The following is a 21,086-nucleotide window of genomic DNA, read 5'->3' as shown; positions in this document are numbered from 1 at the left end:
TGACCACAGAGGCAGAGACTGGCGTGATGAGGCCACAAGCCAAGGAATGCTACCAGCCAACAGAAGCTGAAGAGGCAAGTGAAGTTTCTCCTGTAGAGCCTCCAGAAGGAGTGGGGCCCTGCCAATATCTTGATTTCTACCCAGCGATACTTATCTCGTTCTCCTGGCCTCCAGAACTATGAGAGAATAAATTTATGTCCATTCCTGCCCCCAAGTTTGTGGTAAGTTGTTACAGCAGCTACAGGAAAATATTATCTTGCAACTGCATTACTATGGAGTTCCTGGTCGGAGCAAACAGTTAAGCACTCTACTACTAGCTGAAAGGCTGGAGGTCTGAACCCACCAAGAGGTGCCTCAGATGATAGGCTTGGCGATCTGCATCTGAAAAGTCACCACCTTGAAAATCCTATGGAGTAGTTCTACTCTGCACACATAGGGTCGCCATGATTCGGAATTGACCCAGTGGAAACTAACAACATCCACAAAGCTCATTTGAGTTAGAGTTGTCTATTATTCCAACCCAAAGCATCCAATACTATGGTTTATTTTTGTTTTCTCAATACATGAGACATCCTAAGAGTGTGCAATATATTCTTGTGGTGGGATGGTGGGAGGGAGGGAGGGAGGGAGGGAGGGAGGGAGGAAGGGAGGAAGGAAGGGAGGAAGGAAGGAAGGAAGGAAGGAAGGAAGGAAGGAAGGAAGGAAGGAAGGAAGGAAGGAAGGAAGGAAGGAAGGAAGGAAGGAAGGAAGGAAGGAAGGAAGGAAGGAAGGAAGGAAGGAAGGAAACGACAAGAAAAGAATGAAAGGAGAAGAGACAGATAGAGGGAGGGAGGAATGGAGGGAGGAAAACGGAATGTTAGAAAATGTATAAACCTGCAAAGAGTAAACACTGCAGAAAGATAAAAGTTGTCTCTCAACGGATGTTAGCCCCTCATTAGTATATCAGCTTTACTTTCCTGTATTTGAAGAGACAAGGAGAAGGGAATGTGCTCTGATTTGTTTACAGGGAAGTCTAAGATAGAATGAAGAGAAAACAAATCGGAATTAAATATCATCCACTCTGAATTTAGAGGAAAATACATACTGATGAGCACAGGCCTCCATTGTAGCACATACATAACGATATCTATTTTATTTGTATTCTGCCTTGATATCTAAATCAGAAACTAATTTTGCAAATAGAAAGCATAATTGGAAGAGTTGGATTCACGCAATGCCCAAAATGACCTACTCCAAGAAAGGGCTGCAATGATGCATGTGATGAGGATGACAACGTAATCTAATCAACAACTTTCAATGGTGTTGATGAGCAAAAATGGACCTTTTACTAAAATGAAGAAAAAAGGAGAAAGCCATGACTGTATTTCTACTTAAGTATATAAAGGATTAAAATAAAAATAAATTCATAAGTGTAGAAAAAAGATACATTTTATACTACTTTATCATATGCATGTTCAAATCTAGAACCCTACCATGAGATAGAAGTCCCTGGATGGTACAAACAGGCAAGCATTCCGCTGCTAATCAGAAGGTTGGCCGTTCAGGTCCACCCAGAGATACCTCAAAACAAAGTCCTGGCAATCTAATTCTAAAAAATCAGCCATTGAAAACCCTATGGAGTAAAGTTCTAATGGGACACACATGCTCAATGGTGGGATCTGAGGACTGCCTGTCAAGCTCATTGTTCAGAAATTTCTCTTCTCTGTCCCATGCAACTGAAAATCAACCACATCCTTCCTGAGAGCTAGGGGACTATTACTGCCAATGCTGAAGGTAAAGAGTCTGAGAAAGAGTCATATAAAAATGGTTGTGGTTGATGAATAATTAGCTCCTTCTTGGAAACTGGTTTCCTTGACGGTTCCATCCCAAAAAAGAAGAGGACAGCAGAGCTTAGCTGGGGCTTTACACAATGCTAGACCAAGTCCCTCACGAGGTGGAGGCGAGATTTGAGGATGCAAGCATCCCATGTGAAAGCAGGCATAGGTGAATGCAGGCTGGGCATGAAGCGTGACAGGACAGTGGCTGCTGGTCACCTGCCAGGCTGCAGAATGAAGACGGCATGAGTGGAGAAGGAATGGAAAGGGAGGGACGGAAACAAAATATGACAATCCGATGGCCAAAGTTCAAATCCAGTTCTGCCAATTACTCACTGGGTACCCTGGGGCAAGACTGTGAACCTCAATGAGCTCATCTGTAAAATGGGGCTACAGATGCTACTTACAGTTGAGCCATCATGAAGAATGAATGGTCTATATCATGAAAAGCACTCAATGTACTTGATAAGCATGAGCTCCTTCTTACTATCATGATTTATTTTCAGCATTTTCTTACTTTTTAAAAACTATCATCATCATCACCATTTCACAAAGACTTTAAAAATGTTGGTGAGTAGGACTGGAGATGAGTCAATTCAAAAAAGGACAGCGCCCCCTAAAGGGAAAGATGGCATTTGCAGACACTGTCTGTAAAGCCTGTCTGATGCAGTCATCATGGAGTCCACTTCTTCCTTAAACACCAGCGCCTGGTCAGCTGCAGCAAGTCCATTCTGACCACACAAGTGCTACCGACCAAACCCGATGCTGTCAAGTCAATTTCCACTGATATCGACCCTACAGGACAGAGCAGAACTGCTCCATAAGGTTTACAAGGAGAGGCTGGTGGATTCGAGCTGCTGACCTTTTGCTTAGTAGCCGAGCTCTTAACCACCATGCCACCGGGGCTCCACACAAGTGCTAGTCAGCCCCCAAATACCATTTTCCACCCCACCCCCACCTCCCAGGGTATGTATCAGTTTATATCACTTACATCAACCTTATCACACATCACTCTGTGGTTCAGATCCTCAAGCTCAAAGTATGGTCCAGGGACCCCCTATCATCTAAAGTACATGGTATGTTTTAGAGGGCAGACTCTTGTTCCTCACCACTAAGATGAGTGCCTGAAGTAAAATCTCCTGGAGGAAGGCCCAGAAATCTACCTACCAGGGGATTCTGATACCCACTCAGGTTTCAGATGCACCTGCGACGCCTGTGTTTGGGCATTCGTTTTGTTTCCCCTATTTGGCCATAAGTTACAAAACCCACAACGCCTAGTTTGATTCCTTTCTCCATGATTTCATATACACATTAGATTTTCAGTAAATATGAATTAAATGAAGATTTGCTAACAAGTCTAAGCCACCTAGGATTCCACCCTGCTAGGCAGGAGAGGAGTCATCCCTGGTGGTGGAAACGGGTTAAGTGCTTGACTATGAACCCACCAAAGGCACCTCAAAAGAAAGGCCTGGCCATCTGTGTCTGAAATATTGCAGCCACGAAAACCCCATGAAGTACAGTTCTCTGCAACACGCGGGGTCGCCAGGAGTGGGCATCAATTCAACAACAGCTGATTTTTGTTTTGCTTTGTTTATAGGCAGGAGAGGAAGAAAGGTTTGGTGATCTACTTCCAAAAATCAGCCAATGAAAACCTTACAGGTCACAATGGACTGATCTACAACACAGACAGTGTTTCATTCTGTTGTGCACGGGGTCGCCAGGAGTCGGGGCCAAGTTCAAGGGCAATTAACAACAGGCGGGAGAAGACAGACATGATCGCCTCAGCAGTAACAAGCCCTTGCTGCTGCTGCAAAATTGAACCCAGCATCCGAGACTCAAAGCAGCTCCAACGTGAGTGCTGTCAGGAGCCTCCTAATGGTATGCAGTGGGCCAGACAGTTAAATTACTCTGCTTCAGGAAAGAGTGGCAGCAAAAGAGGAGAACACACACAAAGACTGAGCTGCCCGCTACATGAATAGCCTGGCCGGGCAATCCCTCCAGCACCCAGGGAGAATACAGATCAGAGGAGAAATGGGAGACCTGAGATGAGCAAGGGCCCCGCTGGTGCTAACCAGAGCCCATTTCCAACTCTCTCTTTCCTTTGCTCCCTCCTGCCTCTCTCCTTCCACAAACCCCAAGTGCTGCCAGCACAACTTGAGAGCTGTTAGGAAAAAAAGAACCAGCACTGTGCGAAGAGGCAGGGTCTTGTGCCCTGGCCCTGCAGCTGGGCCTGGCTACACTACATTACGCTCATTATTCCTGGCAGGCGCGCGTCAGGGCCAGAGTTCCTTCTGCAGCTGGCATTCGGTGCGCTGAGTTACTCGCGAAAATCAGAGATGAAACACTGGACTTTGTTCTTGCTGATGATGGGAAAGAATTGGGGGAGGTCTGGGGAGTCTAAACAGAAGTTTCAAGGCTCAAAAATCTAACTTTTTTATTGTTGCTTTTTAACTAAATAGAACTCTGAACACAAATGTGACATGTGTCCTTGAGCATTAAAGAATGTAATTCCAGAACGTTTACAGTTAACGTTTAAATGAATAAACTTTATAGCATACAGTGTGAAAAATTTGACACTGGAGGGTTTCTGGCTTCAGATAGAATCCTGAAGCTGGAAAGTACCTCTAGAGGTGTTGGCCCGGGTCCCTGACTCCAGGATTACGCCTGAAATCTCATCAAGATTTCTAGTGATGCAGAGTTCATAAATTTTTTACAGCCCAGTGGAATGTGTTTCCCACCTTGAATGCAGAAGTTCATCCCCGTGTTCGGCTGAAATCATGGCTGACTTCCCTTTGTCTCGCTAGCCACCCACTCGGACACCTGGGCGACCCTCACCATCTTTGGCGTGCTCTTCTGAATTCTTCCCCCCTTCCCCCGCCAACAGCCTCTTAGAAGAGAAATAAATGAACAGGACCTAAGGCAGTAAGCGAAAAATAGTCACTCCATGAATCTTGAACCCTATACTCCTTTTCAGCAAAAACAATGACTTTTATTCTCCTAGCAAATACTACAAAAAAAAAAAAAGGTGTGTGTGTGCGTGCATGTGTGTGTGTGTGTGTAGACAGAGAGACAAACATACCAATGGTCATGAAGATGGCATAAATCCAGGTAATGTTTAATTCTGTTATACATAAGATCACTATGAACCTCAGTTGACTAGATAAAAAAACATATATGTATATGTTTGTATGTATTTTTTTTTTTTCTTCCATATCTGGATTGGATCCCTCGGCCTTTTTGTCTGTAACTGCTTTTTTCACCCCTTCTCATTTTTTAAAGGTACTCTGTAGATTTTATCAAACTAGACTCTCCTCATATTTGTCCTTAGTAAATGTCATCTTACTCTTGAGGGACCATCTTCCCCAACAGAAAAAGAATTCAAAATGGCTTTAATAAATCTTCTTAGGAATTGATAACCAAATTTGATCTCATGTCACTTTCAAATTTAATGAGTATCCTTATCATTCCTTTATGGTGGCCACGAACAAAAAACATTAACCACAATGGGACCAAAAGCCAGTTCTATAGATCTGTTCTTGCCAGTTGAAGCTCAGCCACTGGTAACTACTCTTTGGAAGTTGTATGTTCTCTTAGCAAAGTCAATCTTCCTTCTATTATGATTCTATGTACACAGTAGATTTTCAACGACTATTAATTAAATAATGTTTGCTACCAAGCCTAAGTCATTGAAGACTCCATCACTGGTAGACAGGAGAAAACAGGTCTGATCACCTCAGCTGCAACAAGCCATCATGGCTGCTGCAACGTTGGATTTTTTTTTTTTTTTTCAATTGTTTCTTAATATAACTCACTTGCCTAAATCCTTCTGATGGTTCACCATCACAATAAGAACAAAATCCAAACTCCTTACAATGACCACAAGGCTCTCTATACCTGAGCCCCCGCCTGACCCCACCACGCTACATAAATTTTCTCATCATCCCAGGCACGTCAACCTATTCCTTCTATTATGAAACACAACAAGCCTCTTTCCACCTGAAGGAATTAGCATGATTTGTTCAAGGCAGGTGGTTTGAATCCACCCAGAGGCACCTCAAAAGAAAGGCCCGGCAATCTACTTCCAAAAAATTAGCCATTGAAATCCCTAAGGAGCACAGTTCTACTCTGACACACATGGGGTCGCCAGTAGTTGGGATCAACTTGGCAGTAACTGGTTTGGTTTCCGTCTGGTTCGTTGCTTCTGTCTGAAAGATTCTTCAGACTGGCTTTCTCACCAGTCAGTGCTTATCAGACTGTATTTACCACAATCCCCTGCTCCAAATAGCAGTTAAACTACATAAAGGTGCTGGCCAATCCTGCTCAGACTGTGCCCCCGTGCCTGGCAGACAGTGAGCACTCAATAAATGTAGAAAGAACGAGCATGTGTGAAGTTTTGTGCACACCACTTTCACCCATCACTTCTAGAAGCTCCAACTTGACCACAGTTAATGCCCTGATAGCGAAACGGTTATGTGTTTGGCTGCTACCTGAAGGGCTGGCGGTTGGAACCCACCCAGCAGCTCTGCAGGAGAAAGACTTGGTGATCTGCTTCCATAAAGACTACACCCTAGAAAACCCTATGAGGCAGTTCTACTCTACATCCTTGGGGTCGCTATGAGTCAAAATCAACTCAGTGGCACCAACGACAGGGAGGGGTTGGAATATTCCGTCAAGAAAGACCAATCAGTCTCTGCTTACCTAATCTAGAAAGCAATAAAGACAGGAGTGTGTCCACAAGGTTATAAAGGAAATCCATATGGGCACATGTATTTTCTTGCCCCTTATTTCATTTCACTACTCAAAACAAATTTTGGATGACAAAGTATGCATAAGCCATATTTTCCTTGTTACCTTTCTTTGTAAGCCGATTACCACATTCACCAGCTCAACTGAAAAAGAGTATCTTGTGGAACACAATCCAAAATCTTACCGAAATTATTCATTTCATTTCTACTTTTGTTTTCATGTCAGCATTACAGTTTACATAATGAATACTGTTTTTTTATGAATTCAGAGGCAAGAATATTAGTATAAACTTTCCGAGCTGAAGCAAAGCAAAAATGCAAAATTGCCCCCAAAGGACTCAGCACAACTGTTGGAAAACGTGAGTTTTTTTTTGTTTTTTTTCCCTTCTTTAAAAGATGTTTTATTCACATGGAGACTACAAAAGAAGAAATTATCATTAAGGACAAAACTTTTCTTATGAAGCCCAAAGTCTCACAGAGCTACAGATATATGGATACCCATCCCTTTGCCATCAAGTCAATTCCAACTCATAGCCACCCTATAGGACACAGCAGAACTGCCCCATTGGGTTTCCAAGGAACGGCTGGTGGATTTGAACTGCTGACCTTTTGGTTAGCAGCCAAGCTCTTAACCACTATGCCACCACAGCTCTAGAAATATGGATAGAATACCATTTTATTGACATACTAAATCAATACTATTTTAGTATTGACATACTAAAATCTGTGTCTTTATTGTGTGCCAAAAAATGATCAAAAGTGCTATATTATTAAGAAAGAAAAGCAGAATATGAATTCATACCACCATCATGTAATGAGCTTATTTTTTAAGACATTTTATATTTCTTTTTTTAAAAAGTTACCACGTTGATGGTAGCCAGGCACCATCTAGTTCTTCTGATCTCACGGCAAAGGAGGCAGTTGTTCATGGAGGTAACCAGACCCTCAGTCCATTTCCTCCTCCGATTCCTGACTCTCCTTTTTCCTCTGCTGTTCCAGGTGAATGGTGACCTATTGTTGTGCCTTGGATGCCTGCCCACTTGCTAGCTTTTAAGACCCCAGGCACTATGCTACAAACCAGGAGGTAGAACAGAAGTACTGAGAAACAATATTAGACCAATTAACTGTCTCCTTTGCCATGAGGCCAGAAGAACTGGATGGTACTCAGCTACCATTACCGATCCTTTGGATCAAAGATTCTATAGCAGAATCTTGATCAAAAGAGGGAAGAATGTGGAACAGAATTCGTATTGTCAGTGGAATCCAGGATTTCTGGATCCATTACAAATAGATGAACCCCTAGAAGCTACTGCCCAGAGATAATCTTCAAACTTTAAACCTTAAACAAAAACTACCCTCCAAAGTCTTTGTTGAACAAAAAAATAAATAATTTTGCTCAATAAGTAAAGTACGTCTGCCTTGAGTTGTGCTCTTTTTAAAGAATTTGTCTATGTGATATCAAACTGACAACAGTAACTCTAAAGGTTAGATGGGAAGCTTAGTGAGTTTAAGTCCATGGTGGTAGAACAAACAAGGATGGTGAGAATGTTTGCACAACTAGAAGACTGTAATCTACGTCACTGAGCTGTACATGGGGAAAATTGTTGATATGGTGTGTGGCTGTGTATATTTTCACCAAAATAAAAAAAAAAGAAAAGAAAAGTTACCATGGTGAAACAAGTGTCTTAAGACCACATGTCCTTTTGTCCGTCCTACCAGGAAAGTCTCTGCTGGCCAGGGGCCACTTACCTTGCAGCCACTGTGGGTCCGTGTCTTTATCAGTGGCATGGTGGTGCACAACTCGATGGCCTCTGGTTCGTGGAAGATGACTGCTGGGAGAGGCTCCTTTTTCAGGGTAAGGACATTCAGTTTCGACTTCAACATGGTCTGAAAGTGCTGAAAAACAGATGAATAAAACAAATATAGTTTAAATAGCTTAGAATTGTACATGCTATCATTGAATATAAGGAGCCCTTTTTTTTTTTTTTTTTAGTGGCATGCTGGTTAAGCACTCAGCTGCTAACTGAAAGGCTAGCGGTTTGAACCCACCCGTCGCTCCTTGGGAGAAAGATGTGGCAGTCTTCTTCTGTAGAGATTATAGCCGTGGAAACCCTATGGGGCAGCTCTATTCTATCCTGTAGGGTCACTATGAGTCAGAATCACCTTGAAGGCAACAGGATCATTGAATATCAAATCCAATAGCAAAATCTTCATGTTTTTTGTTGTTTTTCAATTGTGGTAAAATTCACATAGCATAAAATGAACCATTTTAAAGTTAAGGCTGACCTCTGCTACACCCTAAGTTCTGGCGGACAGCACCAGAAGTGGCCCTTCTCACACGACGTAGGACAACCACACTGCCTGGATTTCCTGAGATAACTCCACTTTAAAATATGTGTCTTGCTGGCTCATTGCAATTATTGTCCAACCAAATGTCGTACCCACTGGTTCAGGCACAAAACACACAGGCCAACTGGAGCTGCAGACTGGCACCCATACCTCCCCCGTGATTTGACTTGGCTCCCCAGCTAAGGAAAAGAAACAAACAGAGGAAAAAAAAAAGAGAGCTTAAATTGGGAATATGAAGATAATAGAGTTCAACTGCCAACTTCAACACAGCGGGCCGTAAAAACCTCAGCTACTTCACTCTTCAGCTCCCTTGCTTCTCTAGCCAAGCAGGCACACGGAGGCATCTGTCAGTCGATTTATTCTATCCACAGTTGCCGAGTGCCAGACATTCAGCCGGACACTGTGGTAGGCACAGCTGGACCAAACATGAAAAGTTAGTGGCTGCTTGAAAGGACTTCTCACAGCCAGTGGAGACTGTTAAGTCCAATGACAACTGCAAGTCTACGTGAGAAGTTCTCTGGAAGCACCCAAGAGAGGAGGCTAAGACAATATTTGAAAGTGAATTACACAAAAATGATTCCTTTTAAAAAAAAAAAAAACAAAAACTTTTCCCTTTTGTGTTTTTATCCTTTTTCTGCCCACTGTGAAAAGGAGTCCTGGTGGCCTAGTGGTTAAAGGGATCGATTGCTAACTAAAAGGTCGGCAGTTCGAAACCACCGGCAGCTCTCTGGGAGAAAGATGTGGCAGTCTGCTTCCGGACAGATTTACAGCCTTGGAAACCCCACCTTCGCTGTGAGTGGGAATGGACTTGACGGCGTAGGTAAAAAGGGGAAGGCAGAGAGGGAAATAAAAGACGGGTTATCCGATGAATCACTGAATCTGCTGTAATACATCTTTTTATGGCAAATTAACATTTTATGTGACTCAGTTGTTCTTGCATGTCTTCAGTGGTAGGAGTGCAAGAGTTGGGGTCATTTCTGAAATGAGCACTTTGCCATCCCCTTCCTTTGGGAAACATGCCCCTTATGATGTGCTTCCCTGTGGGATGTGGTTATCGGTCAGTTTCCCATCCTCTACTACTGGGAAACAACATATGATACAGAATGACCATCAGAATACGTCATGCCTCATGTCCCTGGCCAAAGGATCTGATTCACAGGAAATTCAAGAATGGCCAAATAGATCCTTCTGGAAAATTGAGATATAGGGCTGGTAGGCTGGCATAATACAAGTTCAGAGCTGCTGCTGAACTTCCGGCCCATCAAGGCGAGTCTGAGAACGAGGCCACACAGAGACGATCAAAGCTAAGCAATGCAGAGACACAGACTCGACACTGTGAAGCCCTGGGTCCAGCTGTGACAAACGCAGATCCACCTACTGACCTACGGAGAATGTCAACCAATAAATTCCTTTCCTAATGCCTGGGCAAGTTGGAGTTAAGTGTCTGACACTTGAAACCAAAAGGGCCCTAGGAATACAAATGACTTTTGTAATGAAAGATCTTCTATGAAAACAAAATGGAGCCACTAGCAAAAAATTTTAAATGACTTTATAAATTTTAAACTGCAGAAAGGCATGATAACACTATTTTTAAAAATAATAATGAATCTTGCACTTTATTATGGGAAGAGCCAGAGCCCTAATGATCAAATACCAAATAACCATCTAAAGCAGAGAATATAATGCCCAGGTTCTCCTGGTCTAAGATAAAGCCGCTATGAGCTACTGCGAAAATGGGATGAATTCCAAGTTTTAAGAGATAGTCAGAGTGGACATGGAATAATACCCAGTTCTGTCCTGTAGGGTCGCTATGAGCTGGAATCGACTCAAGGGCAACTGGGTTTTTTGGTTTGTTTTGTTGTACAACAAGTGCTCCTGTCTAGGTTACAAAGACCCAGGCACTATCACAGCTTATGACCTTGTATTTCCTGGGCCTCAGTTGTCTCATTTGTCAACTCTAAAATCATATGTTAAAACAAAAAATCAAACAGGCTGTCATCCAGTCAGTTTTGACTCATGGCAACCCCATGCGTTACAGAGCAGAGCTGCTCCATCAGATGTTCTTGGCTGTAATCTTTACGAGGCAGACCACCAGGCCTTTGTTCTGTGGCACCACTGGGTGGGTTCGAACTGCCAACCTTTAGGCTAGGAGACGAGCACAAACCGCTATGCCATGTTAAATACGTCATCGCTTGATCTTTGCACAAACAAAAAGGCACAATAAAGACAATACAGCTTAAAAATAACGAAATAGCAGTACCAAAAGGCAACAAAAAAGGGATTTAAGAGAGGAACTTGGAAAAGCTGCCGCTCCCAAACGAAAGATGCATGGAGTTCCATAAAGAAAATGTGTTATTCATTCTTAAACGAGCCAAGTGAATAGTGTTGTAGAAAATTAGGGCACTGTCCCGGACAAATTCAACAAAGCTTGGCTTTCTGCGTTGGGCGCTTTATGTGCGATCCCAAAATAGAGCCGCTAAATCAAGCCCCATTATGCGGGTGGGGTAGTCTCCATGCCCTGTATAATTTTACAGTCGGCACTTCCTACTCCTATTCAGACATTAATCTTTCCCAGTTTAGCAGCCAGCCGGGGATTTACATATTTTAACAATTCAAATCGAGTGTATCTCACTTTTGTATACATTCTGTATCCAAAACACAAAGCATCTTTGGAAGACCAGCCTGTTTTGTCTCTTTTATAAGAGAGCTGGACCGTAACCTCACTCAAATTAAGATTTTAATCCTTGGTCCATCCTTACATTTTGAAAGCTGACTATAATGGTTAGTTTTAACTCGCAAATTATGGATTCGGCCATGCCGTAATCAAGTTTCAAAGATATTCCAAATGTTTGTCTTGAGAAAACCACAAGGAAGAAGTAGGGGAATCAGATTAATGGAAAACTTCAGTACCCCAAAGAAATGTTAATTTGTACAAGTGTGCAAAAACAGTGAGGCTTTGACATTCTGTTCATAATAACATTTCATTTTTTTTACTTTGGGCATGCCTTAATGAGAATCACTTCCCGGTTTCCTTGAATTTTATACCACTTGTTTGGCATAAGGCCCCAAAAATGAGAAAACAAACAACTGTAACACTCTTTTGTAACTTTTAATCAAATCCTTTGCTAATCATTTTGTCTTGGGCTGGGTTCTTTAGAGGAGCAAAACCAGTGAAGCATATATATATATATAAATAGAGAGAGAGATTTATTAAAAGGAAATGGCTCACACAGTTGTGGAGGCTGGCAAGTCCCAAATACATGGGTCAGGTGTCAGGCTGGAGGCCTCTCCTGACTCACGTGGTTGCAGGGGTTGATGAACCCAAAATCAGCATGTCAGATGGCAGGCTGCTGGCTTTCATCCCAAGAACCAGAGGTCAGACAATGACGAGTCAGACGCAGGATCAAGACAGCGAGCTTTACCAGAACATCCATAGATATTGGATGCAGGCCACACCCCCAGGAAAATGCCTCTTTCAACTGATTGGCTGCTCATAGCAGATCACAAAATGGAGGATGATTACAAACAACTGATGATTACCAAACACCTAAGAATCATGGCCTAGCCAAGTTGACACATAACCTTAGCCATCCCACATTTACAATGTATATTCTTAGATTTCTGCTTTTAAATATTTATTCTAACATTTTCACAAAAAAAATCAACATAGCAATAAAATATTTTTCTGTTAAAAAACAACAAATATCCTGAGACCAGAAGAACTAGATGGTGCCCGGCCACAACCGATGACTTCCCTGACAGGGAGCATAACAGAGAACCCCTGAGGGAACAGGAGAACAGTGGGATGCAGACCCCAAATTCTCATAAAAAGACCAGACTTAATGGTCTGACTGAGACTAGAGGAATCCCGGCAGTCATGGTCCCCAAACCTTCTGTTGGCCCAGGACAGGCACCATTCCCGAAGCCAACCCCTCAGACATGGCTTGGACTGGACAATGGGCTGGAGAGAGATGCTGATGAGGAGTGAGCTACTCGCATCAGGTGGACACTTGAGACTATGTTGGCATCTCCTGTCTGGAGGGGAGATGGGAGGGTAGAAGTGGTTAGAAACTGGCAAAACGGTCAAGAAAGGAGAGACTGGAAGGAGGGAGCAGGCTGACTCATTAGGGGGAGAGTAAGTGGGAGTATATAGTAAGGTGTACGTAAGTCTACTTGTGAAAGTCTGACTTGATTTGTAAACTTTCACTTAAAGCACAATAAAAATTATTTAAAAAAAAAACAACAACAAATAATTTAGCCTATGGTTAAGAGTAATTGTATTATTGAGTAAAAGCAAATTCTACTTAATTAAACTCAGCTTTCATTTAAACTTTTTTTTAAGGCAAAGGTGTGTGTTTGCTTATCCTATTTTTAAAATGAAACAGGATTGCATAATATCCCCAAATCTGGCAGGCACACACAAAGTTTAACCATTTGATTTCCAGGATTTTTTTTTTTTTCTTGCGTAGTTCATATCAATCAAGAAAAGACAAGGCCACACCAAGTATCTTCTTACCGAACATCATCCTAGTAACTGTCCTATTCCAAACAGTTCCAGCTTAACTTTAAAGGCCTGTATCAAGACACTGAAATGTTTAAAAGGCTGCCTATCTTTATTAAAGTGATCTCTATTATTAAGCTTTCTGAAAATATTCATGTTCACACACCCTTATTTATCCATTCAGTTTCCATTATGAACATGTTTCTTTTGAACACATCACAGATTCTCTCAAGAGGTTATGTGGGAGAAGAGAAGCCCAGAAATAATTCCTTACTCACAGAGTGTGCAAAAAAACCCCAGGGCATAAAAAAGGCTCACTGGAGCTATACATAAATACCTATATCCCCGAGTGAGGCTTTCTTAATACATAGAATAATATATATATTCAGTTATTTTTGTTACTGACATGAAATAAACACACACACGTATGTATAAACATCCAGACATACATACACATACAAAAAAATTATCCTGTATTTCCATTTTAAGCAGTTGCTATCATCTTCTAAACTATTTATCTACACATACAAAATTTATTGTTAAACAGGAGTTGCATGCTAGCAGCCCAAAGGTCTATCTGGCCTACGGATATTTTTTGTTGCACAGATTGCTTTTTTGATTAAAATATGAAGCAGCATTCAAAAACTAAGATCACCCAGATCATTAAACCTTTACCTCCACTTCTCTTGGAAAATCAGAATATCTGGCAAAAACGACTTGGATTCCTCATTTAGCAATTAGTTTTGTAGTCAACAATTAGCCTTGCCTGGTTGTTGTAATCATCCCTAGGTACCTGGGGCTTTGGCTCTGCAGTTCACCTTGGTCCACCCTCACCTCACTGCCAGCTTTCTCTTCTAGACTGAACACTAACGGCCGTTTTTACGGTCGTTTTATGCCTTACCAACCTCCCTCCTATACAGCACTTGCTTGACCCTTATAGACATTTGAATCTGTAAGCCCTGATTCAAAATGACACACGCTAGGAACACAGAACAAAAATTTTACACAGCCATGAAAACACCCATGAAAAAATTCAAGTACAGCTGAATTAAATCATACCTCTATTTATGAGAAATCAGGGAAGGGTCCCTCTTGTTCTCCCTCAATCTTTGGTCAGGCCCTGTGTCCTTCAGTCTTGGAGGAGAGGCTGTCATAGTGATCCTGACTCTCCCTCCCCCAGCAGTTAACCAGTTGCCATCAAGTCGATTCTGACTCATGGCGACCCCCCGGGTATCTGAGTAGAACTGGGCTTCACAGGGTTTTCTTTGGCTGACTCATAGGAAGCAGATCACCAGGCCTTTCTTCTGAGGTGCCTCTGGGTAGATTCGAACCTCCAACCTTTCATTTAGTAGTCCAATGTGTTAACTATTTGCACCACCAAAGGACATTATCCCCAGCCTCCTTCAAAAATAATCATGAAAACATGAACCCTGTGACTCTCTATAAGAGGTTTTAGAGAATTAAAAATAGAAGCAAGACTACAGAAGACCCAGCCCAACCCCGTCATTTCACTGATGAAAAAACAGAAGTCCAGGGAAGTGATGCAACTTGTCCAAGGTCCCCCGAGCTACAGGCTTCAAAAGGCCAGATTCGGGTCCCCAGACATCTGATGCTACCTTCAGTTCTGCAGCCAGCACACCATCCCAGGTCACTTCTATACCAACTGGAGCTGACAGGTAGCTGCAATATCATCTTTTACAACTGCCTAATGGAGCTGACTTTGTAATAAATATTACACGGCACATAATGAAATAGAGGGCCTTGGAATCAGAAAACCGAGGTTCAATCCTGAGTCTATTTGACTTTGGCCAAGTTGTGTATGCCCTTGGAGTCTCAGTTACCTCATCTGTCATGGACTACATTGTGTCCCCCCAAAACATCTGTCAACTTAGCTAGGCCATGATTCCCAGTACTGTGTGATTGTCCACATTTTGTCATCTGATGTGATTTTCCTACGTGTTGTAAATCCTGCCTCTATGATGTTAATGAGGACAGATTGAGATTAAACGCAGTTATGGTAATAAAGCGGAACTCAATCTATAAGATTAGGTTGTGTTTTAAACCATTCTCTTTTGAGATATAAAAGAGAGAAGCAAGTGTGGGGGCAGGGGGCGGGGAACTTCATATCACCAAGGAAGCAGTGCCAGGAGCAGAGCACATCCTTTGGACCTGAGGTTCCTGCACTAAGAAGCTCCTAGTCCAGGGGAAGACTGATGACAAGGACCTTTCTCCAGAGCTAACAGAGAAAGCCCTCCCCTGGAGCCGACATCCTGAATTTGGACTTTCAGCCTACTAGAATGTGAAAAGAATAAACTTCTGTTTGTTGAAGCCATCCACTTGTGGTATTTCTGTTACAGCAGCACTAGATAACTAAGACATCATCATAAGACAAAAAAAATAATACCCTTCCCGGAAAACTGATACGAGTGTGTGTGTGAGACAGAAAAAGGGACAGAGAGAAATCCAGAATTCTCATCAAGTGCCAGGGACTTTACAAGGATTGTTATCGTTGTTAGTTGCTGTCGAGTCCAATTCCAACTCATGGCGACCCCATGTGTTACAGAGGAGAACTGCTCCATAGGGTTCACCTCATTTAAACACTTCAAAAATACCATGAAAAGAAGCAGAGCAGATTCAGACGCAGGCATTCTGTCGTCAGGGCCTGGATCCCCTAACATTCTGCAACATTGCCCTCCTTAATGTACACTGAATACCTAGAAGGGTAACAGGCACATTGGGCGTGCACACAAAAATATCTCTATTCTTTTCTCTCCACGTTTTCTGCCATTTAAATACAGACAACAATCTAAAGATGGCTAAAAATACACATACATAAGCGTTGTTGTTAGTTGTTGTTGAGTCAATTTCCACTCATGGCGACACCATGTGCGCAGAGTAGAACTTCTTCATAGGGTTTTCAAGGCCATGACCTTTCGGGAGCAGATTGCCAGCTGTCTAGAAGTAGAACATTTAACCATGAACGCCACTAGGGTCTCCACAAAAGTGTTAACAGTGGCTATTTCCAGATCGTTGAATTATATGCAATTCATTTTCTTTCTTCTATGTTAATTTTAAAATAGGTGATTTTTAATTAAACAATGATTGAGGCATGGGTAAGTAGACACCTATGCATTTTGTTCTTTGATGCATGTGTATACACAAGGGTTCCAAGAAACACAAGGCAGCCTTTGAAAACCTGACACATAGCAACAGCCCAGTGAGAAACAGCCACAGGTGTTTATCGTCCTCCAAATTAACAAGTGTGGGTGCAGAGCAGAGAATAAAGACAAACAAGTGGAGTAAACACACTATGAAAGAAGTCAGACAAAATGATGTAAGATTTGAAGACCAACCAAATGTCATGAGACTAAGATTCCAAGAATCGTCTCTCATACTAAGTCCCCAATTATAGCCTCAAGATCACCTTCAAGTTCCAACCTAAAATGCTTCCCTTTAGGGTCTCAGGGGAGTTCCCTGGTGTGGTAAACATGTTCAGCTGTTAAAGAGGAGGTGCCTCAGAAAAAAGACCTGACTATCTACTTCTGAAAAATCAGCCACTGATAACATTATGGCGCACAGTTCTACCCTGACATACATGGGGTCTCCATGCGTTGGAGTTGACGTGATGGCAACTGGTTTTATGGTGAGCATCCTGCTTATCAGGAAACCCTGATGGCGTAGTGGTTAAGCGCTATGGTTGCTAACCAAGAGGTCAGCAGTTCAAATCTGCCAGGTGCTCCTTGGGAACTCTATGGGGCAGTTCTACTCTGTCCTGTAGGGTTGCTATAGGTCAGAATCAACTTGATGGCAGCGAGTTTGGTTTTGGTTTGGACCCTGCTCATCAAGACACAGCACATATATGTGATAAACAAACACATTTATGTCCATATACCTTTGTTTTCTTTTTCATTTCATTTTTGCTATCATCAAAATTCCTCTACAGGACTAGGTATGGTTGATGTAGAACTGAACATCATCTTGGCAGGCTGGAAGAAAACTAAAAATAATTTTGTCCCCAGGCTTTAAGTGGTCAGGGAGGTGACATGCCAGAGCTTTGGCACATCGGGGCTTTCATCAGGGCTCAGTAGAAAGGGTTACACTGCCAAGTCATCTCCAGAGGACAGAGAATTTTTCTATTATACATGCTGTCTTCAGGAGAGAAGAAAAAGTTATAAAAAGAATCAGAAGTTGACCATGTCTAGGAAGATGCAACTCCAATATTTTGTTGATGTTCCTCTCAATTATCACTATACCTATAAAAGGATTTTCTAAAACACTCGTCTCCCACCCCAAGCAAAACTGACCTCCCTCACTGCTTTACGTGGGAATTGTACATTGTACAATAATCACCATTTTCACAGCACTTATATAAAACCCAAATTCCCACCAGCAGATGACTGGATAAACAAAATGCGGTCCATACATACAATGGAATACTACTCAGCCAGTAAGAGAAATGAGGTCTTGATACATGCTACAATACGGATGGAGCTGGAAGACATGCTGAGTGAAGTCAGTCAATCACACAAGGACAAATATTGTATAACCTTACTTATATAAAAAGACAAGAAAAGGCAAATGTATAGAGACCCAAGCTTATTAGCAGTTACTACAGGCGGGAGGGAGGAGGAAGGGGAAGGGGGTTAATAGTGCTGGAAAAAATCATGTCGATTAAGGGTAGGGTTGCACAGCCGATTCCTGTAAGTGCTGTCAGTAAGCTGTTTACCCGTAAAAAGTTGAAAAGGCAAAAGTTGTGTAATAGATGACAAAAAAAAAAAAAAAAATAGCTGCTGAGGCTGCTTATGTACAACCAAAAACCTCATGGGATAGTTTGGAGGTTTAGGGTCATGGTTTCATGGGACATCCCAGTTCATTGGCCTAATAACATGTTAGTGCTTCCATTCTACCTCCTTGTTCAATACGTAGTTCCTGGGATCTTAAAAGCTTGCAAGTGGCATGGAAACTGGTCTCTATTTGCCTTGAGCAACAAAGGAAGAAGGAGAGTCAGAAATAGGACGAGGATATGGAATGTGTGTCTGATTGCCTCCATGAACAAATGCCTTCTTTGCCATGAGACCAGAAGAACTTGATCTTTGATCAAAACGTTCAGTAATGGTAGCCAGGCACCATTCAGTTCTTCTGGTCTCATGGCAAAGATCAAGCCTGATGTAAGGGAGGAAAATGAAGAACAGAATTTCAAATTCTCATGGACTCCAAACCTTCTGGAGCCATGGAGGCTGGAAGAACCCCTGAAATGACTGCCCTGAGATTATCTTTAAACCTTAAACCAAAAATATTCCCTGAAGTCTTCTTAAAACCAAACCAGAGTGCAGCTTAAACTAGTTAAAAATGTCTGCCTTGAACATTATGCTCTTTTAAGAACTATCGACATAAAAAAGGTAGGATCAAATAACAATTTGAATTGTGTCCCCCCAAAGTATGTGTCAACTTGACTGGGCTATGACTCGCAATATTGTGTGATTTTCCACCATTTTGTCATCTGATGTGATTTTCCTGTGTGTTGTAAATCCCACTGCTACGACGTTAATGAGGTGGGATTAGTGGCAGTTGCGTAAAAGAGTCAGAACTCAATCTACAGGATTAGGTTGTGTCTTAAGCCAATCTCTTTTGAGATATACAAGAGAGACAAAGAAGGCAGCTCCCTTCTAGTTCAACCCTTAGAAGACTGATAGCTTTCACTTCCTGTTTCTTATAACCCTCCATCTAGGAATCCAGGCGCCATGATGTAGGGAAGCTCAAACAGCTCCAAGGAGAGGTGTATGTGGAGAGAAAAACAAGGCAATCCCAGCTCAGCTCCCAGCTGGCAACCAACACCACCCTGCCAGTCATCAGTCATGTGAATGAACCATCGTGAAGCGGATCCTTCAGTCCCAATTGAGCTACTCCGTCTGACCCCACAGGGCTCTGTCCAAATTGCAAATTCATGAGCCAAATGAAAGACTACTGTTGTTTTAAACAGCTATACTTTGGAACGATTTGTTACACAGCAATAAATAACCAAAACAGGATGCTTGTAGACACTAATTAAATCTTCCCAATCTCTCCCCAAGTCCATCAGAAATCCACACACCACAGTCTTCAGCAACCTTTATTCATTGCTTTGACTGTGATGTATGGTAAGAAACTCATGCCAACATTGGGTAAACAAGGAGCTCTCCAGTGACCAATTCACTAATCAGGGTCATATTTTGGTTGTCAAAAATAAGTATTTCTTTATTTTAAGTAAAGGCTGATCTTGTTTATGAGTCAATTAGCCAGTTAATAAAAACGAGCACAAGTCTCTGTGAGCAATGACGTTCTTGTATTTCTAAGAAGCAGAAAGACACTTAATACTTTCAAAAATGGCAGCCATACCTGTAAGAGTAAGCCACAACAGCATCAAGTGGAAAATATTTTAAAAATTCAAGTGGTGGACAAACTGCCTGACCCCCCATCCTGGAGTACAACCTAAGGAGTGCCCAGGGAGAGGAGTAAACAAATGATTCTAATACACCCCCAGGAGGGGCCGTGGTAGTTCTGAGGCAGAATTCTCACCTTCCATGCGGGAGCCCTGGGTTCTATCCCAGGCCAGTGTACTTCAAGTGTCGCCACCACCCACCTGTCAATGGAGGTTAACAGGTTGCTGTGATGCTGAACAAGTTTCAGCAGTGTTTCCAGACTGAGATGGACTAGGAAGAAAGGCCTGGTGCTCTACTTCCGAAAATCAGCCAATGAAACCCTATGGATCACAGTGGTCTGATCCGCAACCAATCACGGGGATGGTGCAGGACCCGGAAGTGTTTCATTCCATTGTGCTTGGGGTCACCATAAGTTGGGGGCCGACTAGACGCCACAGCAGCTAATAATATACCTTAATCCTTTCTGAGGACCACTATCTTAAGACAACTCATATTTTGATCTAAAACAAGTGAGACCCTATCTTAACATTCCTTCCACTCACCACATTCAGTCGAATGTTGACCTAAACATAGGCCACTTACCACTATGGTTCAGAGTTATTAGAAATCATACTTTGACAGTATTCATGGCAATAACCTTTAGTATTATTCCTGTGTGTTACAAACGACACACACTTCAATCATCCTCTCTCCAAGGAAAAAGATCCAAATGGACTTTGCTCTATTTGCAGCCAAGAAGTTAGGTTTGTGGATGCCAGGGGCAGTTTCTCCTATACAATCTCTTACTAGTGCCAACTAGGCTTGCAGGAGGTGGGCAGATTCTGTGATTGCTGAAGGTGGATTTTCCTCTCCCTGTGCCTGTCACTGGCCATCATTAGCCTCAAGTTCAACCCAAGCTCCTTATACTTCTTCTAAAAAATAACATCTATCAGAGCTACAAATCCAAAACAGGTGCATCTTTAGCACGTAAATTCAGAACAACTTTATATTTCCTTAGTCGCATTCAACATGCTCATAAAATCCGGATTTATGTAGTTTAGTCCAAAGCCCCTCCGCCCTTCTCTTTTTAAAGAGGATTAGCAAATTAAATTATAAACAAGAAGAATAAAGAAACTTGACTCCCCACCCGTGAATGGTCTTGGTAAACAAACCGCAAGTCCACATCCAAGAGGACAGTAATTGATTCCATTTGGCTCAGAGCTCCCCTGCCTCAGCTCACAGTCAGTCTATGCCCTGGGGGCGTATGATTTTCAATGCC

The 21,086-nt window shown here is 42.3% G+C and overlaps 1 protein-coding gene across 1 annotated transcript in view; it reads right to left on the bottom strand.

Annotated features, from left to right (window-relative positions):
* Positions 1 to 21,086, bottom strand: part of PID1 (phosphotyrosine interaction domain containing 1) — a 262,026-nt gene that overhangs the window by 137,770 nt on the left and 103,170 nt on the right. Inside the window, exon 2 of the mRNA XM_010597633.3 lies at positions 8,309 to 8,455. Within this exon, the coding sequence (XP_010595935.1) occupies positions 8,309 to 8,455 (147 nt within the window). The remainder of the gene's footprint in view (positions 1 to 8,308; positions 8,456 to 21,086) is intronic.

This window comes from Loxodonta africana, chromosome 6, assembly GCF_030014295.1.
Source record: "Loxodonta africana isolate mLoxAfr1 chromosome 6, mLoxAfr1.hap2, whole genome shotgun sequence".
Taxonomy (NCBI): Eukaryota; Metazoa; Chordata; class Mammalia; order Proboscidea; family Elephantidae; genus Loxodonta; species Loxodonta africana.
This window is presented reverse-complemented; position numbering and strand designations above follow the sequence as displayed.